Source organism: Sorex araneus, chromosome 4 (genome assembly GCF_027595985.1).
Source record: "Sorex araneus isolate mSorAra2 chromosome 4, mSorAra2.pri, whole genome shotgun sequence".
In the NCBI taxonomy this organism is placed as follows: Eukaryota; Metazoa; Chordata; class Mammalia; order Eulipotyphla; family Soricidae; genus Sorex; species Sorex araneus.
Window position 1 is genome coordinate 142,014,505 of NC_073305.1, and position 23,713 is coordinate 142,038,217.

The 23,713-nt window shown below is 40.2% G+C and overlaps 1 protein-coding gene across 1 annotated transcript in view; it reads left to right on the forward strand.

Annotated features, from left to right (window-relative positions):
* Nucleotides 1-23,713, forward strand: part of NT5DC1 (5'-nucleotidase domain containing 1) — a 141,167-nt gene that overhangs the window by 106,437 nt on the left and 11,017 nt on the right. The window contains exons 7-10 of the mRNA XM_055137055.1: nucleotides 5,858-6,032; nucleotides 9,486-9,583; nucleotides 21,560-21,678; nucleotides 23,504-23,656. Coding sequence (XP_054993030.1) covers nucleotides 5,858-6,032; nucleotides 9,486-9,583; nucleotides 21,560-21,678; nucleotides 23,504-23,656 — 545 coding nt within the window. The remainder of the gene's footprint in view (nucleotides 1-5,857; nucleotides 6,033-9,485; nucleotides 9,584-21,559; nucleotides 21,679-23,503; nucleotides 23,657-23,713) is intronic.

The following is a 23,713-nucleotide window of genomic DNA, read 5'->3' on the forward strand; positions in this document are numbered from 1 at the left end:
TCACCACCAGAAGTAATTCCTGAGTGCTGAGCCAAGAGTTACCCCATTGTTGGGCCTGGCCCCCTAAAACAAAAATAAATAAAAGGGAAGAATTCTGAAACTTTAATAACTTTAAAAAACATATTCAGTCCAAGATCGGCGTGTTTAATGACTTGAGAGAAGGAGAGGAGTCCCTTTGGCCTGTCTGTGCTTATATGAACTGTTTTATTTTCATCTAAGGGAATTCTGTCAACCTTCTTCTCCCAGGAATTCTCAGTTATAGGTGTGAAATGTAAAAAACTAAGTTTAGAATACCATGTACAATAGGTATAAAGAATAAACTTTTTCAAGATCATCAATCATATTGACATTGATAATCAGAAGCAGTTCATATGTGCAAGGCTATGTGTTATGAAATAAAGGTATTTTTGAACTTAGAACTCCCTGTTATCTGTAGCACAGTAGGCAGGTTATACAGAAAATAAAAGCATCAGTCCTATATTGTCACTTTTTTAATCTTACAAAAATAATTCTTTAGGAGCTGGAGCAATAGTACAAATAGTATAGCGGGTAGGGAGTTTGCCTTGCATGCGGCCGACCCAGGTTCGATTCCCAGCATCCCATATGGCCCTCTGAGCACCGCCAGGACTAATTTGCCAGGAGTGCAAAGCCAGGGGGTAATCCCTGTGCATTGCCGGATGTGACCCAAAAAGCAAAAAGAATAAATAAAAGTAATTCTTTATCCTAGCTATACATTAAAAATTACTTGGGTTTGTTTTTGAAAATAAATGTTACTGCCACAGCGCAGATCAATTAGATAAAAATCTTTGAGGTAGAGAAAGGTATGTGATTCAAATTACAGAGATGGAAGTCAGATATTATTAAATCAAAAATGGAGGGGAAGGAGGGTTGGGCCATAACTATCTGCATGGAGATCACTCGTGATAGTGCTCAGGGGACCATATGTAGTGTCATGTGCAAAACAAACACCCTGTCTGCTGCACTATCTCTCCAGTCCCAAATTATAATTTCTAAAATATATATGTACTTTGTTTCTCAGTCTTTTGTTGTCCTTCTCCAGACATAGGATTTAGCCTGTATAATCACTTTCATCATTCTAGGTATTCAGGGTTTCTTTTTAAAAAATACTTTGAGTACAAAAGGCACATGAAAAAGTGCTCTACATCACTAATCATCAGAGAGATGCAGATCAAAACAACCATGAGATACCACCTCACACCACAGAGACTAGCACACATCCAAAAGAACAAAAGCAACCGCTGTTGGAGAGGATGTGGGGAGAAAGGGACCCTTCTTCACTGCTGGTGGGAATGCCGACTGGTTCAGCCCTTCTGGAAAACAATTTGGACGACTCTCAAAAAATTAGATATTGAATTCCCATTTGACCCAGCAATACCACTGCTGGGAATATATCCCAGATAGGCAAAAAAGTACAATCGAAACAACATCTGCACATGAATGTTCATCGCAGCACTGTTTACAATAGCCAGAATCTGGAAAAAACCCGAATGCCCCAGAACGGATGACTGGTTGAGGAAACTTTGGTACATCTATACAATGGAATACTATGCAGCTGTTAGAAAAAAGGAGGTCAAGAATTTTGTAGTTAAGTGGATGGGCATGAAAAGTTTCATGCTGAGTGAAATGAGTCAGAAAGAGAGAGACAGACATAGAAAGATTGCACTCATCTATGGTATATAGAATAACAGAGTGGGAGACTAACACCCAAGAACTGTAGAAATAAGTACCAGGAGGTTGACTCCATGGCTTCGAGGCTGGCCTCACGTTCCGGGGAAAGGTCAACTCAGAGAAGCGATCACCAACTACATTGTAGTCGAAGGCCATGTGGGGGAAGGGAGTTGCGGGCTGAATGAGGGCTAGAGACTGAGCACAGCGGCCACTCAACACCTTTATTGCAAACCACAACAGCTAATTAGAGAGAGAAAACAGAAGGGAATGCCTTGCCACAGTGGCAGGGTGGGGTGGGGGGGAGATGGGATTGGGGAGGGTGGGAGGGACACTGGGTTTACGGGTGGTGGAGAATGGGCACTGGTGAAGGGATGGGTTCCCAAACTTTGTATGAGGGAAGTATAAGCACAAAAGTGTATAAATCTGTAACTGTACCCTCACGGTGATTCTCTAATTAAAAATAAATAAATTAAAAAAAAAAAAGACATGTAGAGCCACAACAGAACAACTTTTGATTTAGAGAACAACTAAGATAATAAAAGTATGTACTTTTGAAATATTCTAAATTTTGAATATTTCATAGGTAAACAATCTGAATTCCTTTAATTTCCAAATAATGATCTTTTACCCATTGTCTTCTTTTGTTAAACAATGGTAGGAATAATTTGTGTGTGATTAATAAATTTCAAAAATTTAGAAAAAAAAATACTTTGAGTACAAATAAAGCAAATAAAAAGGAAATCTGTTAAGATACCAAATGTTTTTATTCTTTGCCATCTATAAATAAGTAAAACAAAGGACATTTCAAGATACTCAATGTCGTTCACCCCCCCCCCCCCCCCAAATCTTACAAAGTTTTGATTTCTTCTAAAATACATCTTGCAGTGGAAACAGCAAACCTTGAGGCTGATAGAGTTGTTCCATCCCATCTGGTCCCTCGAACAGCAGCTTTGAAAGCTTTAGGCCCAAGTCATGCAAATAATAGTGATAGAGTTAACAGGAAAAAACATTTGCTCATTCCATGATGTGGCACAAGTATCTCTGAAGAAAAAACAAAAAGGGTTTAAGATATTCAAGCTGTACTTACTTTGTTTGACCACAAGAGGTCCCTAAATCCTGAATGCTATTTGACTATAAGGCTGATTATTTTTGTACTCGATTGCTGCTGTACTTTGCTATTTTTTCTATGATTGTTAATCAAACTTTTAACTGAGGCAAGCTAAACTTTTATTTTATAGAACGTGCTTTTCTGTACTTCATTTTTAATTCCCTAAAATACCAGCACCTAAGGAAATGAACTGGGAAAGCCAGGAAAATGTGTTAAAGTGGTAGTGAAGGCAAATTTCTTTAAAAGTTAAGTGAAAACACAGACTACTTTGCGGGTTAGGAAAAACAGGACTGTTTTATCTTTCATTTGTTTTAAATTCCCTGCCCCATGTATCAATATTATTAGTAAGCATAATTAAACATTACGTTTTTTAGTAGTTTAAAAATGAATGGATGCTTTAGATACGATGACTAGTAGGATTAGTAAAACAGTTTTTGCCACCTGCTATTAGATTGTATATTTTAAAACTATGTTATTAGACAGACGACAGTTATTACTTACAATACAAATAAATAGAAACATTCCTGGTCTGCTCCTGCACCAATTCCTTTATCTGTGGAATACCGTACCATTTCGAGCAGAAAGAAAAACTTGCTGCCTTCAGACTTAATGTAGGGTGGCGGGAGATCATTTAATAGGCAAGTTCAGCTACCACACTGCACAAATTCTTAATAGCTTGGATTGTTTTAGTAAATAAGGTGAGTGTGTAATTCTGTCTCCTAACCTTTAGTGATTGGAGGTTACTAGGGAACAAAAGTCCTTTTCCCAGCTGCAGCCAATGACCTTTAACCTAAGAGCATCCCATGAATAGCATTGGATTAGACATTTACTTATACTGGGCCTTGCCCTTTCTAGTTTGTTAATTTCAGTCTAACTTTTGAGCAAAACACAACCCTTATTATTATCTTAGCAAAGAAATTTTCGGTAACTAAATTTGTACTTTTTTCTATTAGACTTTTTAAGGAACTAATAAAATTAAATAAGACTCAATTTTTTTTTTCAAGTTTTTCAGGCTAGGGAGAAAGAGTACAATAGATAGGGCATTTGCCTGTTTGTAACTGGCCGGGTTCTGTCCACAGCACCACACATGATCCCCCAAGCCCGCCAGGTGTGATCCCCGAGCGCAGAGCCAGGAGTGAGTAAACTATGAGCACCCTGAGTGTGACCTGGAAACAAAAACAACAAAATTTTTACTTAACCACCATAATTTATGATTCTGTTAACAGTAAAATTGCAGGCATACCTGCAGGTATACTGTATTCTATCGACATACCCACCAGCAGAGGGTCAGGGTCCCTCCCCCAACGTCTCAAGGTCCCCTCCCGGGCACTCCCCGCAGGCTTCTTGGTAATCTGAGTTCTGTAGGCCAACTCACAGCTCCTTGCCGTTAGCTATTTGTTATTAACCTACTATGTTTCTGTAATCTGCTAGAGAGAGATTATTCTGTAAAGTAGTTTTTAAATGTATGTGCTTTTTAAAAAAAATCAAAACGAAGCAGCAGTTTTAGTAGTAATCTGTATTTTGATCACTAGATGGCACCAAATACCTATAGCTAAGAAAAAAAATACCTTTTTTAAAAAAAATGTTAAGACTAGAGAAGTTCAACCATATAAATGTTTTCGGCGTTGCATACAATAAAGCTTTGTAATCCAACCATAAAATTCCCATGGCTATAAAAGCTGTTTCTGTATCTAGGTAAAATGATCTCATGTTTTGACTCACGACTGTAATAAATTCTGAAAGACGTGACTTTTGCATTACCCTGATAGTCACCTACACATCAAATTTTTATGCTTATTTATTTAGTTTTATTAATTTTCTCTTAGTGGAGAGAAACTTCTCTGAAGGAGAAAAAATAACATTTTAACTTCCCTTTTCCCTTCTCTTTCCGTGCTGCTATTGTGATGGCTGGGATCACACTTTACTTACAGTGCTTGCACATGTGCCCACAGAGGAGTGGGTGGGAAGTGTTGCTGCATTCCTGCCACAGTGCTCATACATCACAGTGCTCACACCATTATTTGTGGTGCTTGTCAGGGATCACACAACTTTTATTGTGCTCACTGACTGTGCACTGATCACACCATGGTGCAGTGAGAGAGAGCCATGCTGGAGCGCACAGACAGCCCTGGAATCTAAAGGCAGGTGCTTCCAGCCGCTGAACCATGCCCTAGGCCGTGGCTGTATATGTAGGGGTCATTAGATAGTCAGGGAGATTTTAAGATTTTAAGAGATCCAAGATGTTTAGACACAAATGCCCTGCTAGGCAAAATAAAAGAATACAGGTTTTGGTTTTGTTCATGGTCTAGTATTCTTACATTGTAAAATTTTCTTTTGTTAATTTTAGATCTGGTGATAGTAGATTCTTACAGTGTATTCTTTTCTGAGAAAAGGTGGTCTAAGTTGCAAGTAATAGATATCCTTAACGTTGAGACTATGTATTTATGGTATTTTGAGTCTTGAGCCCATACCTATTGGGGCTGGGCAGCTACTCCTGGGTCTGTGCTTGGGAAGCAAGTGGTTCCAGAGATCAGACCCAGGCCTGCTGCATGGAAGCATGCGCTCAGACTATTAAGATGCCTCTCTAGTACAACAAATGTTTCTTAAATGATTTTAAAAATATTAATTCAGACTGGAGAGAGAGAAGCGTATGACCAGCCCAGGTTCAATCCTAAGCTTGCCAGGAATGATCCCTGTCAATATAATCAGGCATAAGCCCTGAGCAAAGCCAGGTGGGGCATAAAACAAAACAAAACAAAACAAATATTAGTCACTTGACATTGCAAGTGTAGTCAGTTTGAAAATGCCAGTTATTTAATGTTAATTATGTTATTCATTTTAACACTTGTGAGTTTTTGATATTAATAGATACTCATAACTAACACTTTAAGTTACGCATTTTAAAGTATAAGGATTCTCGAAAAGTAGTAATGGATCTTATTGCTAAATTATTCAAGTAATATGTCTGTAACTTGAGTTTGTCTATGTTTATGTTAATTTATGTTCATACTGAGTCAAAAAAAAAGCAAAGACAAATTTCTACATATTTTTATTTTTCAGAGAACTTTGGAATATATTTTCCAGAAATAAAAAGAGATCCAGGCAAGTATATACACAGATGTCCTGAATCTGTAAAGAAGTGGCTCCGACAACTAAAGAGCGCTGGGAAAGTTCTCTTGCTGATCACCAGTTCTCACAGTGATTACTGTCAACTTCTCTGTGAATATATCCTTGGGTATGTGACCTGTCATTTCCTCTTCATAGTCTTTTAAGATACTGATCAAAGTGATGGCCAAATCATTACATTAAGCAACCTGAGTTACAGATGCTTGTGTCTTATAATAGCAGCATCTATCCCCCTGCACATGCATTTTAGTGAAGTGGTATCCCTGGAGCATCCTCAGGGCATCCTGACCCCCTGAACTTCAGATTTTCAGAAAGGTGGAGGATCATGTGTCCTTCAAGCATCTTCCTTGGATTTGGTTTCTTAGCTTTGATGATTACGGAGGAACACAAACTATAGATTATGCTCCCTAACATCCCGAGTACAACCTGTCAGTGACCATCTTAGTGTATTTCACCATTTAGCATAGGGATGAGACTGGACATCCTTGAAAATCAAGATAGTATAAACACACTGACTTCAAATTAAGAAGGATATAAGTTCAAGCTCCCTGCAGTTTCCTGTTGGGTAGATTTATATATAAGCTTTAAGCCTGAATTTTACCATCTTAAAAGTGAAACAGTTTATGATGTTAGGTTGATGGGCTCCAGGGTCAAAACACTGAGAGTCCAGCTGCCAGGCTTCCCTTTATGTGGGTACCAGACTTCAGGATAAAGGAGGATGAAGAGCCTTTCTCAGTGCACACACCTGAGTTTAAGATGTTGGATCCAAAACCCAACCATGAAAGCTTTGTAACTGTATCTCATGGTGATTCAATTTAAAAGAAAAAGAAGGAGAAAGAAAGAAAAACACAGGTAACAGCCAATGCTGGAAGGGATGCAGTAAAAGAGGAACTTTAATGCACTGTGGTGGGAATGTTGTCTGATTTAACCCCTGTGGAAAACGGTATGGAGATTTCTCTAAAAAACTAAGAATCACGTTTCCATAAGACTTGAAATCTGTCCTTCAAATACAAAAGACATTCATCTGAAATGATATATGCTCCTATGTGTTGTTCATTGTTGTGCTTAATACAGTTGCTAAGATATGGTAAGAATTCAAAGAATGACAAGTGAATAAAGGAGTTGTGGTACATACACGTAATGCAATATTATGTAGCCCTGTATATGTCTTTATTTTAGAAAACTCTGTGGTCATTAGAAAGAGTAAAGTGGAGTAGGATGGAGGAAAAGGAAGGAAGAAGTGGACGAGGTGTGACATAGGGTGAATGGACACTTTGGTGGTGGTGAACGTGCAGTAACTATAAGCATCAATCGCATAAAAGTTAACATTATTGTAACCATCTTAAAATAAAATAATTTTTTGAAGTGAAACAGTAATAATGCTCAAGAGATAGTACAGAGGTTAAAGCACAGCCAACCTGGGTTCAGTCCCTGATACCGCATATCTTCCTTCAAGCACTGTCGGGAGGGACCCTACACAGTCGGTCCCTTAGCACCTTACCAGGCATGTTCCAAAAGCAAAGCAAAACAAAAGGTGAGACAGTGATACCTCAAATACAGACCATCAGGCACATATGCTGCCTGAGCCCATGTGCTGCTTGCGCCCACGTGCCCGAGCACATGTGTTGCCCGCATCTCCCCTCTTGAGATGTGTACTTTCATGCTTTCATACTTTTATGTCTAAAGCTCGGTTATGTATAGGGGCTTCCTCCACCCCTGGAGAAGCCCGCGTTCTCTCTTGAATGTGTTGCTCTTACTTCTCTCTCTCTTTCTTATCCCTTCCTCCTATCCTCAAAAGCCCCTAAATAAAATCTGTTTACTTCAAAAAAAAAAAATACAGACCATCATCAGAGTAAACTCTAAAGTGAACTGTTACGGCTGGATATGCAGCACTTGCTTTGCATGTAGCCAGCCCTCACTCAGTCCTTATAGCACCACAGGGTCCTTTAAGCACTGCTGGGATTCTCCCCCAAGCACACCAAGTATGTCTCGCGAAATTCCTCTCTAAAATAAAAATTTTTTTTAATAAATTAAATTAAATGAGCTGTTAGATCTCTGTTAAAGTTTCTTCATATTTCTACTAAGCTTGCATGGAATAAGTTTTAGCCTCATAAATGACTTCTAGCTAGCATTTTAGCCTCCTGGTGTCTATGTTTTGATTGTTCTTTAGGATTCCTAAAGGCTGTGCATAGTTTTTCTGCTTTCTGGAACTATGTATACTTGGGATTCTTAAAATAAGGTTGAGTTCTCAAGACTTTAGAAGGTACCTCATTTGCCTTGCTCGCAGTGACCTTGCTTCAAAATAAACATTCAGGATCTTCTTTTTCTTCAGTATATATAACCAACCATTTCTTCCTCTTTTCTCCTTACTGTAGTTTTGACTTATGAAAATGTTTTGGTTTGTTTTTTGGGGTTTTTTTGGGTTTTTTTTTTTTTTGCTTTTTGGGTCACACCCAGTGATGCACAGGGGTTACTCCTGGCTCTGCACTCAGGAATTACCCCTGGCGGTGCTCAGGGGACCATATGGGATGCTGGGGATCGAACCCAGGTTGGACTCGTGCAAGGCAAACGCCCTACCCGCTGAGCTACTGCTCCAGCCCCGACTTATGAAAATATTTGTGATAATCTGATGTATAAAAATAATACTGGGCAAATACTCTTTCCACAGTACACTAATGAGTCCACAACAGTGACTGTGTTGTTTGTTTTTAACTGCGTGGATGATTTTCGGCCACATCTGGTTGTCTTCTGGGGCTGTTCCTGGTTGTGGGCTAACTCTTCTCTCCTGGAAGTGTCCAAGGGACCATAATCAGTGCCAGGGACTGAACCTCAGGCTCCATGCTATCTCTCTGGCTTCCAGAACCATAACAAGTGTTCCTTTGCCATCCTAAGTAATCCTTAATTTCCTAACTTAAAACCATTATTTTTATCTAAAAATTACCGAGTTATATGTCGACACCAATTTTTAAAACAAACTATCCTCTTCCTGATTTGAACACTCTTTGAAAGATATTACCTGAACTTGGTATAATGATAGGTTTCTGTCAGACACATACTATACAAAATGACTAATACTGTACAAGCTCATATATCCAAACAGATGTGAAGGCAAGAGCTCATAAATATTTCTGATTGTTAGAAAGTATTGATTTTGAGCTCAATGGAATCCAGAGTGCATGTTTTGCATGCAGGAGACCTGAATTTTATCCCTGTCACCAGGCTGGGAGTAAGCCCTGAGCACTCCAGCTATGGCCCATGAACCAAAAGGAAAAAAAAGAAAATTCACTGACTTTACCTGTTACCAAAAAGGGAACACCAGCTTTGCAGTATGAGTTAATGTGCTGGTTTTGCTTAGGTTTATACTTCAGGGACTGTCAGGAAGACTGCTGCTCAGACACCTTGTGTTTCCAGCGTAAGACTCATGCTGAAATGTAGAGAAAGCACGTAAAAGTTAATTACGAGATAAGAAATGATACTGGGTCAATCAAGTGAAGGTGAAATTTTGTGCAGATCTGTTTTAATGCCTTAATATGGATTTCTGAAAAATGTTGTTGCTCTATAGGAATGATTTTCCAGATCTCTTTGATGTTGTGATTACAAATGCACTGAAACCTGGTTTCTTCTCCCATTTACCGAGTCAGAGACCTTTCAGGACACTTGGTAAGCTACATTTTGCTTTCTTTATCTCCCATTTAAGATTTGTTCACCTAATTGCTTAATAAACACCTATTGACTGGCAACCATGTTCTAATAAGTACAATGTTAGATGCAATATCTTCTTTTTCCTCATGGGGGAGTAAGATTACCTATATTTCTATTAAATTTTACTTTGCTGCATTTTATAATTATTTGTTTGCAATATCAGTCTCTCCTTTACTTTAAAAATAAAGGATGTGGACTTTACTTTCATTTTGGGAGGGCCTAAATAAGTGCCTCAGTAAATATTTGAGGGATGAAATGATTGTATTGAGGATGGATTTTTATGGAGAGCCAAAAAAGTACCTGTAGAATATATGCGGTTTTTTTTTTTTAAGTCAGTCCTCTCAGAATAGGAAAGCCTTTGAGAAAGGTGATTAGAATGATTGCCCATGCTAATGCTAAGGTGAAAAGAATGAATAAGTTATTCAAATGAAGAAGAATGAGAATAGCAGAGTGAAGCATTCATAATAAGTAGTCAGCTCAAGTTTGTTGAATTAATAAGAGCAGCGCCTGATCAGACATAAAAGGGTTAATAAATTTGGGAGTGAAAGCAGTGTGTTTAGCTGTTGATTTCTGTTTCATATTATTTCTAAAGGAGATACCAAATAGCTTCAGTGACAGACATTTAACGGTCATTTAGAAATTAGCTGAGATGATTATATAAAATGAGCACAGGAAGGCCTGAAAGTTGAAGCACTCTGAATGCTTATAAATGTATATATGTGTATATGAGGACATTAACAATTAAAAGTTATAGCCCTGGGTTAAAATGAAAACAGTATGAGGTTGTGACAGTAGCCACATATTGGAACTGAAGGGTACATATCGTGCATGTGTGGGAACCTGAGTTCAATCCCCAACATTGCATGACCCCTTTGCAACCACTCCAACTCCACCCTGCCCACCACCTCATCATCTCTGGGCACTGGTTAGCCCCAAGAACTGCCAGGTGTGGCCCTTGTGGCTCCTGGCACCTCTGGGCCTGAGCACTAACCGTCTCTGGCCTAGTAGGCTGAGCATTGCTTGGAGTGGTCCCAGGACCCTTGTAAATACTGCTTGGAATGCCTCCAACAAGAGAATGATAGGAAAAATGAGCAGATAGATTACATAGAAAATACATGTAAGCATCCACTCTAATAAATGCTTATAAATGCTTTGTAATATACCTTTGATTCAGGTGCTGAACAATTTTTATAAATAATCTGAACCAATATGGACATGGGCTGGAGCGATAGCACAGCAGTAGGGCGTTCGCCTTTCACGCAGCTGACCCATGTTTGATTCCTCTGACCCTCTCGGAGAGCCCGGCAAGCTACCGAGAGTATCGCGCCCGCACGGCAGAGCCTGGCAAGCTACCCATGGCATATTGGATATGCCAAAAACAGTAACAATAAGTCTCACATTGAGAGACATTACTGGTGCCCGCTCGAACAAATCGATGAACAACGGGATGAAAGTGACAGTGAAAGTGACAGTGAATATGGACGTGATATTTAACATATATATGGGTCTTCTCACTTTCTCATAGTCCCTACCCCATTTGTAAAAGAGAAGGAGGGAGGGAGAGGGAGAGGATAGGAGAGAGAGAGGGAAAGAGAGAGAGGAAGAGAGAGAGAGGGTGGAAGGAAGGGAGATTGAGGGGGTGATGGGAGGGAAACTGGGGACACTGGTGCTGGGAAACATACACTGGTGGAGGATGGGTGTTGGAACACTGTATGACTGAAACCTAATCATGAATAACTTCGTAAGGGTCTATCTCACAGTGATTCAATTTTTAAAAATTTAATAAAATAAAATTGGGCGAACACATTTGTTGCAGCAGTTAGTACAAGTATGAAAACAACCCAAATGTTCAATAACATAAATGTAATCACAATGTATATATACAATGAATACAGTTATATATCACTGTATCACTGTCATCCCATTGCTCATGATTTGCTCGAGGGAGCACCAGTAATGTCTTCATCCTGAGACTTGTTACTGTTTTTGGCATATCAAATACGCCACAGGTAGCCCTGGGGGTGGGATACTCTCAGTAGCTTGCCGGGCTCTCCTAGAGGGTGGAGGAATCGAACCAGGGTCGGCCTTGAGCAGGGCAAACGCCCTTCCCGCTGTGTTACCGCTCCTGCCCACAGTTACGTATATACAGTGGAATTCTATGCAGCCATAAGAAATGATGAAATCTTTCCATTTGCTGTAATATGGATACAACTGGAAAGTACCATGTGAAGGGAAATTAAGTCAGAGGGAGTTCAACAGATCTCTGGTGAGCTCACTGTTCTGTGGCTCATAGAGAAACAGAAAAAGGGGTGGGGGAATAGACATTATTGAATGGTGACAAGACCTTAATTTTGGATTACAAAAGCTCAGATTACAAAGCAGTAGGGAGAGAAGAAGGGGGAGGCAGGGAATGAAGAGTTGGGCTATAGGTGGCACAGGGACACAGGTGGAGAGTCATGGGCACTTTGATGGCAGTGAGGTGCAGTAACTTTCTACATCCATCCCATGGATGCTAATACTATTGTAACTATGTTACCTAAACTATATTAATAAAAATAAATTATAAAAATATTTATTATAGGGGCTGGAGAGATAGCACAGTGGGTAGGGCGTTTGCCTTGCACGCGGCCGACCCGGGTTCGATTCCCAGCATCCCATATGGTCCCCTGAGCACAGCCAGGGGTAATTCCTGAGTGCAGAGCCAGGAGTAACCCCTGTGCATCGCCAGGTGTGACCCAAAAAAGCAAAAAAAATAAAAAAAAAATATTTATTATAAAAAAGTGTAAGTCTTCAGGTAAATCACACACATCCTAATACTACTTATATTGAAGACTTCAAAATTCACTGCATAAATGAGAATAGTCTAGAACAATGATTTTTCCCTATTAAAGTTTTTCTGTCAAGGAAGTGGAGGTCAAGGATGTCATGAACAGCCTATAACACAGACAGCACTTCAACAGCCACCAACACAGACTAATTTGATACCCAATTCTCAGTAGTGCCCAGAGAAATCCCAGCCCGACAGAATGGGAGAATTTGACAGTGATTTTTACAGTGGTTTAATGCTATATGAATCATTGACATTAAGGAAGAGTGTGTTGTCGGGTATTTAAATAATTCTTTGTAATTAGGACCAAAAACTTGCTTTGTTTCCCCTCCTTACAGTTATAGTTAAGTACTGAACAAAGTACTCAACAAACGTTTGTTTTTTGTTGTTGTTGTTGTTGTTGTTGTTTGCTTTTTGAATGACACCTGGCGATGCACAGGGGTTACTCCTGGGTTTGCACTCAGGAATTATCCCTCGCGGTGTTCAGGGGACCGTATGGGATGCTGGGATTCGAACCTGGGTTGGCCACGTGCAAGGCAAACGCCCTACCCGCTGTGCTATTGCTCCAGCCCCTGGTTTGTATTTTTATCTGAAGAATTTTTATATTTTGTGCCCAGAAAATTTATACTTTTTTTTTAGTATTACTGAAATATCATCAATTTATTCATAGTTCTATAGGTCAGATTTCTGGCCTTTATTCGGGGTATCTTAAGGCAGAAATGAAGATGTCAGTTGAGTTGAGCTTTCTTAGACAGTCCTGACAAACATTCACTTCCAGATTTAGTCTAATTGTTCCTGGAGGGTTTTTTTTTTTTTAGGGGGGGGATACCTGTTTCTTTTTTTTTTTTTTTAAATTTCAGTGTTTGAACCCGGGTCGGCCACGTACAAGGCAAACGCCCTACCCGCTGTCTATTACTCCAACCCCTAATCCTAGTTTTTGAGTTCTTATTTTTCTGATTACCTTGTGTACTTTAGGGTATTAGTTATTTTTATATTTCTTATACCTTTATGATGGGCTGGAGCGATAGCACAGCGGTAGGGCGTTTGCCTTGCATGCAGCCGACCTGGGTTCCATTCCTCTGTCCTTCTCGGAGAGCCCGGCAAGCTACTGTGCTACCATGAGTATCTCGCCTGCATGGCAGAGCCTGGCAAGCTACCAGTGGTGTATTCAATATGCCAAAAACAGTAACAACAAGTCTCACAATAGAGACGTTACTAGTGCCCACTCAAGCAAATCTATGAGCAATGGGATGACAGTGACAGTGAATTTTAATGTAGGAGTACTACTATTTATTCAGCCATTGATTAAGCTGATTGAATTGGGCATGAACTCCCCATTACTTTTTTTTTTTTAGTTCAGTATCCGTGAGATAAACATTACAAAGTTGTTCATAATTGGGGTCCCTGTTTTCTTGATGGCCACAAACAAGGTCATGCTCAGCTCCTAGAGTCCTTTCACGGTTCTGCCAAGGTGACCTTTCACATAGCAGCTGCCTCTTTCAGACTTTGGGAGCTGTTACTGCAGCTTTGAAACTCTGACTTCAACCAATCTCAGAAAACTGTCAGCTCTCCAAGAGCTTACCTGATTAGTTCAGGGCCATCCAAAAATATTTAACATAGTTGGGGAATAATGTCTCATAATCATGGGTTTCAAACACATCCTAAGAGGAAAAGATTGTGTAAGGGTGAAGGTCATTAGGAATTATCTTAGGATTCTGACTGCCGGTTTTATTCTAATTTTTTTAATTCCATATGGTTAATAATGATGCCATGATACCTGCTTTATACTTGATCTAACTTAGACCTTCTCTCAGATTTTTCACAGAGGGGCTGGGTTGGTTTCCAGTTGGCGCTCAAGGGGCTAGAGGCCAGTGCCAGTGCTTCTCAGCCAACCTAGCCGTGACTCGGTCTAGGGCTTGAGATGCTGGGCTGCTCCGACCCTGCAGTGCAGGGGCTCACCCAGGCCACTGTGATAGTGCTATGGGGTCTCCAGGGTCACACTCAGCATTGCTTGGGAGCCTCAGTTTCACACAGTGATGCTTGGTGGTCCATGTGGTGCCGAGGATCAAACCAGGGTCCAGTGCCTACAAGGCATAAATCTTAACTCCTTTTCTTTCCCTCCAGCCTCCCTCACAAAGATGTTTATTGAAATTTAGTACAGACTTACTAGTAATATAAAACAAAAGCACACTAACTATATACCAAACATGTTACATATTTGAAATCATAAATTCATTATGTCATAATGACCAGCTACCACATTTTATACACTATTTACCCCCGGGCCTGGCTGTCTTGACTGGGGCCCCTCAGAGGGGGTGGGTTGAGTTTCCCTCCCCATCCTGAGCAGAGCCCCAGAAGCTGAAGACCTCCGGAACCCAGCCACAGCCATACTCAAGGCCCCTCTCCTCACGTTCGGAAGAGCCTCACGCGTGAAGGTACTGGCAGAGGAACCCAGGTGTGCGGGATCCGGGGCTGAGATCTCCAAGCCTGCTCGGATCCGGACTGGACCTCTTCTGACCACATCCCCCATTTTCCAGTAGCAAGGCAGTCATAGCCAGAAACTGCCCCTAGTGCCGTGTAATCCCATCAACGGCCAACATCCAGAGACTATAAAACCAAGCTCCCGGAAGCATTTTACAGCCTACTTCTCCCTCTCGGAGAACCTGGCAAGCTACCAAGCATTTCTGTCCTGCATGGGAGAGCCTGGCAAGTTTCCCGTGGCGTATTCATATGCCAAAACCAGTAATAATGATAGGTCTCATTCCCCTGACCCTGAAAGAGCCTCCAATGCAGCTGTTGGGAAGAATGAGGAAAAAGAGGCTCCTAAAATCTCAGGGCTAGGACGAATGGAGACGTTACTGAGACCACTCGAGAAAATTGAAGATCAATGGGGTGATGATGATTTGTTTATTTAATAGAATAATATCCAGAGGTACAGCATGAACTGTTTAAAAATTAAAATCATTTGGAAATACTCTGAAGCATTGGGATCCTTGTGGAGGGAAGGCAGGTACACTGATGTTGGAATTACGTATGTTGGAAGACACAATTATAGTACCCCCGTAAAACAAATGAAAGAAGTACTTATCCTATGAGTTCTGCACAGCATTTTCTTTGTAGTATCAGATTGTACTTGAGGCATGACATAAAGATGGTTATCAAAATGGTTTTCAAATATATTCACCTAAAACTTTGACAAGGTGTATTAATTAGATTTATAGTACATTAAAAATCTTAACTTTAAAAGATGCTTGTGTTAAATACTCTTTTTTAAAAAATGTATTCTACAGAAAACTGAGTTCTCAAAAGCAGTACTGCTTTCATTTCGTTTTGTTTCAGAGATGAAATTGGAACTTTCAAAACTAGAACTCAAAAATTGAATTCCAAAAAATTGAGTTCCAAAAAATTGGAATTCAAAATTGGAGTTCTCAAAAGCAGTTTACTGCTTTCATTTCCTTTTGTAGTTTCTGAGATGAAATTGGAACTCAATTTCTGGCTGATGAAATTGGAGCTCAGTCTACCACCTTTGTCTATAATGGTTAGAATTTAATGGCTCGGGGCTGCATGGAATTGCATGCATCTCATATAAATACACAGAAAAATTTGCCTCTTCTTTTCACATGCAGAAGATTGGACTAAATCATCTCCACATTTTTCCCATCTTTAATTTGCTGGGCCTTTGATTGAAAATATTTTTTGTGAACGATATAATAAAAGATATAGTGAATTCTTCCCTTTTTGTTTTAAGGTAACAGAAGATGGATTATGCCCATTTTAAGTGTAAAGATTGCCAGAACAATTATTAATAAAGAGGATGAATTGTGTGAGCTGCAACTCTAATTCATTATGACCTGTTACCTTGTTAATTTTGCTGCTGATTCTGATATCTCACCTACTCTCTTCCATTGTCCACTGCTAGTTTCCTGGCACCTTTCTCTTTAAACGCTGATGTTCTCTAATCCTATTTTGAACTTCCTTTCTTCAGCTGTTTCCATTCAATTCGGTCCACTCTGATGGTTTTAACTATCACTCCATTGACTTTCAATCCTATCTTAGTTAATTTGCCATGATTGACTAAGGCCTATTTTGGATTCAAAACTTCTGAGAACCTCTTGAAATTTGAGGTGACTATAACAACTCCTTAGTGTAGCCCGATGGCGTATTGGGGGTTCTTTCAGGGTGACAGTGATACAGTGCTAACAACTCCTTAATGCTCGCATTCCCATCTTAGTTTGCCTCACCTTTCCCTGTTGCATTCAAACATGGATCTGCCAAAGCTAAGGAAATTGGGCATCCCCTTCGTCTTGTTCTCAGCTTTCCAGCCATTTCTGTTTTGTGGCCTAGCATATTCCTGAACTGAGTTATTATCCTTTGTGTCAAGATTGCATTGCTTCTGGGTAATTGCTTTACATAATCATGATCTCCCAGTAAAGATTGCTTTACATGAGTAATGTAAAGAGACATACATGAGACATACCATCTACATGTCAGTTAATGACTGTGCACCGTCTGCCAGTACAGCCTCGTTTCTCAGAAATCACATCCCTGCCCCAAATGGTTCAAGTCTAAGGTCAGATAAAGGCCCAGCTTTGTGAGATGGGGAGCAGAGCCCGTGGCTGCATGCTGTAGCGCTGGCTGACTTTGGCCCTTCCTCGTTGTCATGGAGACAAGAAAAACCTGGGGAGGTCGTGGGCGGCTGATCAGCTTGAGCCAGCCAGATCCCTAGCAACGCTCAAGGACTTGCGGGCAGAATCTGTTGTCTGGCCGCCCCTCGTTCCTTGCCCTCCACAGCCCGCCTCCCACCAGAGCTGAGGCCCCGGGAAGGGAGAAGCATTGGGGGAAGGGTTGTCTGTATCTAGCAGTGATTAGTGTAGGGAGGGATCCGGTCTCGCGATCACTGCCCAGTCCCCAGTGTGCCCATCCACCCACTCCCTCCCCCAACTTGGCAGTCGTGACTCAACTGGCTGCCTTTGTTCTCAACCTCTCAGCCAGGACCAAGCACTCTGTATCTTCATCAACTGATATTTCTTTTTCAGAACCTTTTTTTCTGTATTTTCTTCTGTATACCAGGCAGCCAGCCCCACTCGGTATCTTGATTTGTTATTCTCACTTCAGCCGAAAAAAGGGAAAGGACCAAACTTCATTGCCTTTCATTCCGTCCTTGCCTCGGTTACTTGACCATGCACCGAGTTGCGCAGTTAAATAAAAAAATTTTTTTTAAATAACAAAACACGTTATCTTCCTTTCCCTTTTTATGCCCAGAACGCTGTATGGAGTCCTGGTAAGCCTACCTCGGAAAAATCTCATCTCTGCAGTCCACTCCCTTCCATTAAGCCTTCAGCACTCTCTGAAAATACTTGTAACTCCTCTCTGCCCTTACTTTATACCTCTCCCTCCCTCCATCTTTCTTCCACAGCCCTCAAATCCCTTTCTTTGGCACACAGTCACATGTCACTTATTTTCATTTTTTTCCCTGGTGCTTATTACTGTGTTTTAGTAGGGCATTTAATTAAAGGTTGTTAATTCTGGAATATAGTACTGTTCCATTCTCATCATTTAGGTGTGGAAATGAGGTAGTTGATAATATTTAAGCCAGAAGGGAAAACTGGGGATGGGGGGAGGAATTGCCTTTTATATCTTCCAATACTGGAATAGTGTAGCAGATGTTTTACTTAAGCATGCTTTTTTTAAAAATGGAGAAAGCATATATGAAACAGCAAAATGGGGTTGGGGGGTATTTAGAACTCAAATTGAAAGGTGCATGAAAATTTGAACTTTTCGGTCAAGTTTATATAATAGGAGTCTTAAAATTCAAAAGAATTGTAAATATAAAACTGGAAATAGTTGTTCAGTGGATCTTTAACAAATCAAATTGCTATTAGAATGTAGGTTTCTAGAGGAGAGGAGTTTAGGCCATGGCAGGAGTTTAAGACATACCTAGAATGTCTGTGGAATAGAAATAGTAAAATCCAGCTCATATTGTTTGATTCCACTATATTGTGTGGATTTTCTCATGTTAGTAACTTATAACAACATATTGGCAACTGCTCACATTTTTCAGTAGAAAACTGTTAAATCGTGTAATAGCCACGTATTTAGAATGAGGCCAAGCACAACTGTTTTGTTGTTATTTAAAAAATTAAATTTTTGAAATGCAGGTTGTTGTTTGGTGCTGGGGAGAGAGTACAGCAGGTAGGGCACTTGCTTTGCACACACCAATCCAGGTTTGATCCACAGGTCCCCCAGGCACTGCGGGCGTACTCCTTGCTTGACTCAGAACCAGGAGTAAGCCGAGAGCACAAACAGATGTAGCCCCAAAACCACACACACACACACACACACACACACACACACACAATGCAAATTGTGAAACTGCAGAATATGCTAATATTTACCTAAGGGATTGAACCATGCATGTTAGTTTGCTAGGGTTGATGTAACAAAATACCACAGATTGGTTAAATTTGGGCTTAAAATTTTCCACTCGATCTCTTTTTCACTTGAGGAATTTTTATATAACCATTGGCATATAAAATTGGATATTAATCACATTTATTGATTATAAATAATCAGTTATTTTAAAACAAAATTTTTATGGCCTCCACATTCAGTTATTTATCCCTTATGGGACTGTGACCTACAGTCGTAGGATATAAGACACCAGGAATTAATTTCTTTCATAGGTTAGTAGCCCAAGATCAGTATGTCAGTGGAAATTTTTTTTTTTTCCAAAAATCCTTGGCTGATTGCAGCCTATTATACCTTTACATGATCTTTCTTCTGTGTCCCAGTCTCCTAATTTTGTGTCTTATGGTCTTCTATGGACGCCAGTTATATTGCTTTGAGGCCTACATTCCTAGGTTCAAATTACCTTAACCACCTATTTACCACATTATGAAGTACATGCTAAGGTGTCACTATAAGAAATTGAGAGAAATTCTTTTGATGCTGTACAAGGTATATTCATGTGTCAAAAATGACTAAATTGTATGCTGTAAATATATGCAGCTTATTGTATACCAATTATACCTCAATATGTGTTTATCTTTCACATGCAAGGAAAATATATTCTTTATTTGCTTTTATGTACATAAAAGACTGGTTACCTTTTGCAGAAGTGATGAACACATAGCAGATAGATTTCAAAAATGAGTTTTTAAAAATGTAAATTTATTACCAATTCAGGAAAACAAATACACATTAAAACACTGATAAGGTAGTCATGCACTTTGGTTTTGGAGCTATAGCTGTGGGGTGAGATCAAATAATTAGGCACACTCAAAACTCTCCTCACAAAACCTTTCTCTTCTCTATGGCAAGATCAAAGTTGCAGAACTATGTTCAAGGCTGTCAGCCATAACCTTGACTGTCATTCCTGATTTCAAATTTTTAACTCCAGTACTAACATTTTATTGGTTTATTTATTTTTCATGTCCGAATACTCTTAAAATTAGAAAATTATGTACTAATAACTGTTAAACAGCTACATCCAGAAGCATATTTTATAAAGTTAAAAACGGTGCTCTCAAAAAAAGACATTTTGTTGGTAAATTTTACATTCTCCGTTGCCATGTAGGAGGTGTTTATATTATAGATTACTCAGATACTCACAGTACGTATCAAACATTTACATATAGTTTCTTTAAGAGAGTTTAGTAGGATTGTAGCTTGGAACAGTCTACTTCTAAATTGGACATAGACACTCCTCTACTATCCACCCTCTCTCCATCCGAGGGCAGGTAGAGCTATTATGGGAGTAGAGAAGAGCTATTATGGGAGCAAAAATGATGGCGGGTACACTCTCTTAGGTCCTGCAGATGCCCCTTAACAGTCAGAGAATTTAAGCGAACACTACTAAGCTTGTTTCCTCATTAGTTAGGAAACGAGCCGTGTTTTATAGTGAAATTAAAATAACAAAAGTAGCTGATACCATAGTAGAATGAGTATTTTTTTAGAATATATTAAACTTACACAAAGAGCGTGAATTTAATAGATTATTGATTCTTTCTTAAAAATCTATCCTCACCCCAGAAATGATAGGACCTAGGGGCTGGAATGATAGCACAGTGGGTAGGGCGTTTGCCTTGCACGTGGCTGATCTGGGTTTGATTCTCAGTATCCCATATGGTCCCCTGTACACCGCTAGGAGTAATTCCTGAGTGCAGAACCAGGAGTAACCCCTGTGCATCGCTGGGTGCGACCCAAAAAGCAAATATATATATATTTTTATATCAATATATATATATATCATTATAACATATATATAATGATAGGACCTAATAGCTTCTGTTACATTGTTTGTTGATCAGCTTTGTAAAGACATAATATCAAGCAAACATCTCTAATCATTTAATAAATCCCTTACCAGCTTTGAAGATTTCCTGAACCTTACTGTCAAGTTAATGTTTAAAAAATTGCCTTCCTGTTACCTCAAGGAGTCAGTGTGTTGGTATCAGCCACCAGAGTAATAAATGTGTTGTAATTTAAGAACCTGCGTGTCACAATCAACTAAGTACGGGAGACTACACCTTTATGGGTGTAGGGGTGAATGGGAGGTCTCCATAAAAGTCTGTTTTTCTGTAACTAAAACCACTTTTAAAAATTATTTAGGGCTAATTATGTGGCCCAAGTAGTAGAGCATGTGCCTTGCATGCTAGACCCTGGGTTTGATCCCTGTCTCTACATGATTCTTCCGGTACCAGCACATGTGGCCCCCAAATTAATTTTCAGTTATATTTCATATATTTGTATTTTAAATCCATAGAATTAATTTTCTGTTCATTTGATTTTATCTTCGGGTCACACCTGGCAGTGCTTAGGACTTAGTCCTGTGTGTTCTTAAAGATCACTCCTGGCAGGACTCTCGGGACTATATATGGTGTCAGGAATTAAACCTGGATTGACCCTGTGCAATGCAGCACCCAGCCTGCTATACTATCGTCCAGCCCCAGATTCATGAACTTCTTATAAATTGCAGGTGCTCTCTGAATGTCACCACATAGTTCCTTCTTGGACATGTCCCACAGACATACATGAATGACATCGGCCCAGTCGAGTGCTCACATTTAATTAAAAAGTATATGATTGTGAAACTGTATTTGCAGTGAATGACGAAGAGCAGGAGGCACTCCCATCTCTGGATAAACCTGGCTGGTACTCCCAAGGGAATGCTGTACATCTCTACGAACTTCTGAAGAAAATGACTGGCAAACCTGAACCCAAGGTACTTTCTGGCTGATGCAGAGTCCTTGATACCCACTTGCATGTATAAACTGTTGTAAACTAAAACTACCATTTAGAGTGTGTTCGACTTTTTTATATACTGGAAATCATCTGCCTCTCCTAGATCTACCAGCCTCTCCTCTCTTCTGATTCAAAAAGCCTATCCTATGTAGAGAGAAACTGGGTCTTAGTCTGTGACAAGAGCAAAGAGGTAACCCCAGATCCAGGGAATACACTAGATTAGTGTGGGATGCCTGAGGGGCAATGCTCTGATAATAGTCCATCTTTTTTATTATTTTTTGCCTTGGCCCGCGCGGCCAACTTGAACCTTGGCCGGAGAGAGGGAATGAGAGTTGAGTGGGCTAGGGAGGACTGCATGCAATATATGGAATACAGCAAGTTTATTGAAATCCAAGCAGGTTTATATAGTCTTAGTTTAGCAATGATCAGCAGGTTACATAAGTGGCATAAACATTATTAATCAAGTGGTGCAAGCAACTTTATTTTTGCCAATCTTACTTGTTTTTTGGTTCCTTCTCTCAGCCTTGAGAAACATGGGAAAGCAGATGTGGCCTTGAGCATGGCCATGGCAGACGCGAGCCAATCCTCCCTTCAGCCTCCTCTCGAGTCCAGCTGCCAGAGCATGGTGGCCCTTCAGCTTTTCTCATGAGGCAGGTTGCAGAGCATGGTGGCCCTTCAACCCCCTTTCCAGGCTGGCCGCCAGAGCATGGTGGCCCTTCGGCCGCCTATCAAGGTTGGCTGTCAGGGGATAACTCGCCCTCATGCCACGTTTCTCCATACCCATTCCCGTTTACAGGAACTAAGGTAGGGGCTGCCTAGGCCCCCTCCTCACCCAGTCCCTGTTTACAGGGACAGAGGAGGGTGTCCAGGCCCATCCCCAACAATTTTTTTATCGAATCACCATGAGATACCCAATTACAAAGTTGTTCCTGATCAGGTTTCAGTCACACAATGTTCCAATACCCATCTCTTCATCAGTATACATTTCCCACCACCAGTGTCCCCAGTCCCTCATGCCACCCCTCCCACCAAGTCTGCCTCTACAATAGATTCTCTCTCTCTCTCTCTCTCTCTCTCTCTCTCTCTCTCTCTTTCTGTATTATAATAACTTAAAGGTTATCATGAATGATAGTCCATCTTAAAAATGTTTTTGTGTAGAACAAACTGGCTTGCTTTGGACATCCTGACCACATTATCAATGTTGATATTGGTGCATTTCTAACTCTTCTGTCTACAAAATCATTTACTAGGAGCCCAGTTAGCAGGAAGGGTAGTGGTAACAGCATACTTCATTGGCTCCCACCTCACCACAGACCACTAGGGCCTCCTGATCCTAGTTCAGATGCCCTTAACCTCATTTTTTTCCTCATCTGTAGATTGACAAGTATAGTCTAGATTTCAATTTGAGGGACAGATTTAACTCTTAGACAGATGCACTTCCACTCCACACACACACCCCTGCAAGAAACTAAATTAAAGCACTTGTCTTTTTTCTGAGTACCTGTGTAACTAGTTTGTAACTTGACAACCTGCAAATCAAAATGGGACAGATCCTCGATCACCTGTAAAGTGATTTCAGGGATGTTTCAGATATTGATGTAAGATGTAGGGGTAAAGTTCAGTGGGAGAGATGGCACCAGTTTTACACATATAATGAGGCCCTAGATTGGATCCGTCAAAAAAAATACACGTTTATGCAGTTTTTGTCTATCCGATATCTATCAAGGAATCCTTTGCCTTCCATGAAATGTGTACCATTCTCTTTCACAGTTCTCAAGGTTTCAACATAGTGTGCTGTCTTACAGGTTGTGTACTTTGGTGACAGCATGCATTCAGATATTTTTCCTGCCCATCATTATAGTAACTGGGAGACAGTCCTTATCCTTGAAGAGCTCAACGGGGACATAGACAGGAAGCCTGAGGAATCCGAGCCTTTAGAGAAAAAAGGAAAATATGAGGTAAGGATTCCTTTCAACTCCTTGAAAGCAAAACCTGTTTGACATGTCTTGGAAAGT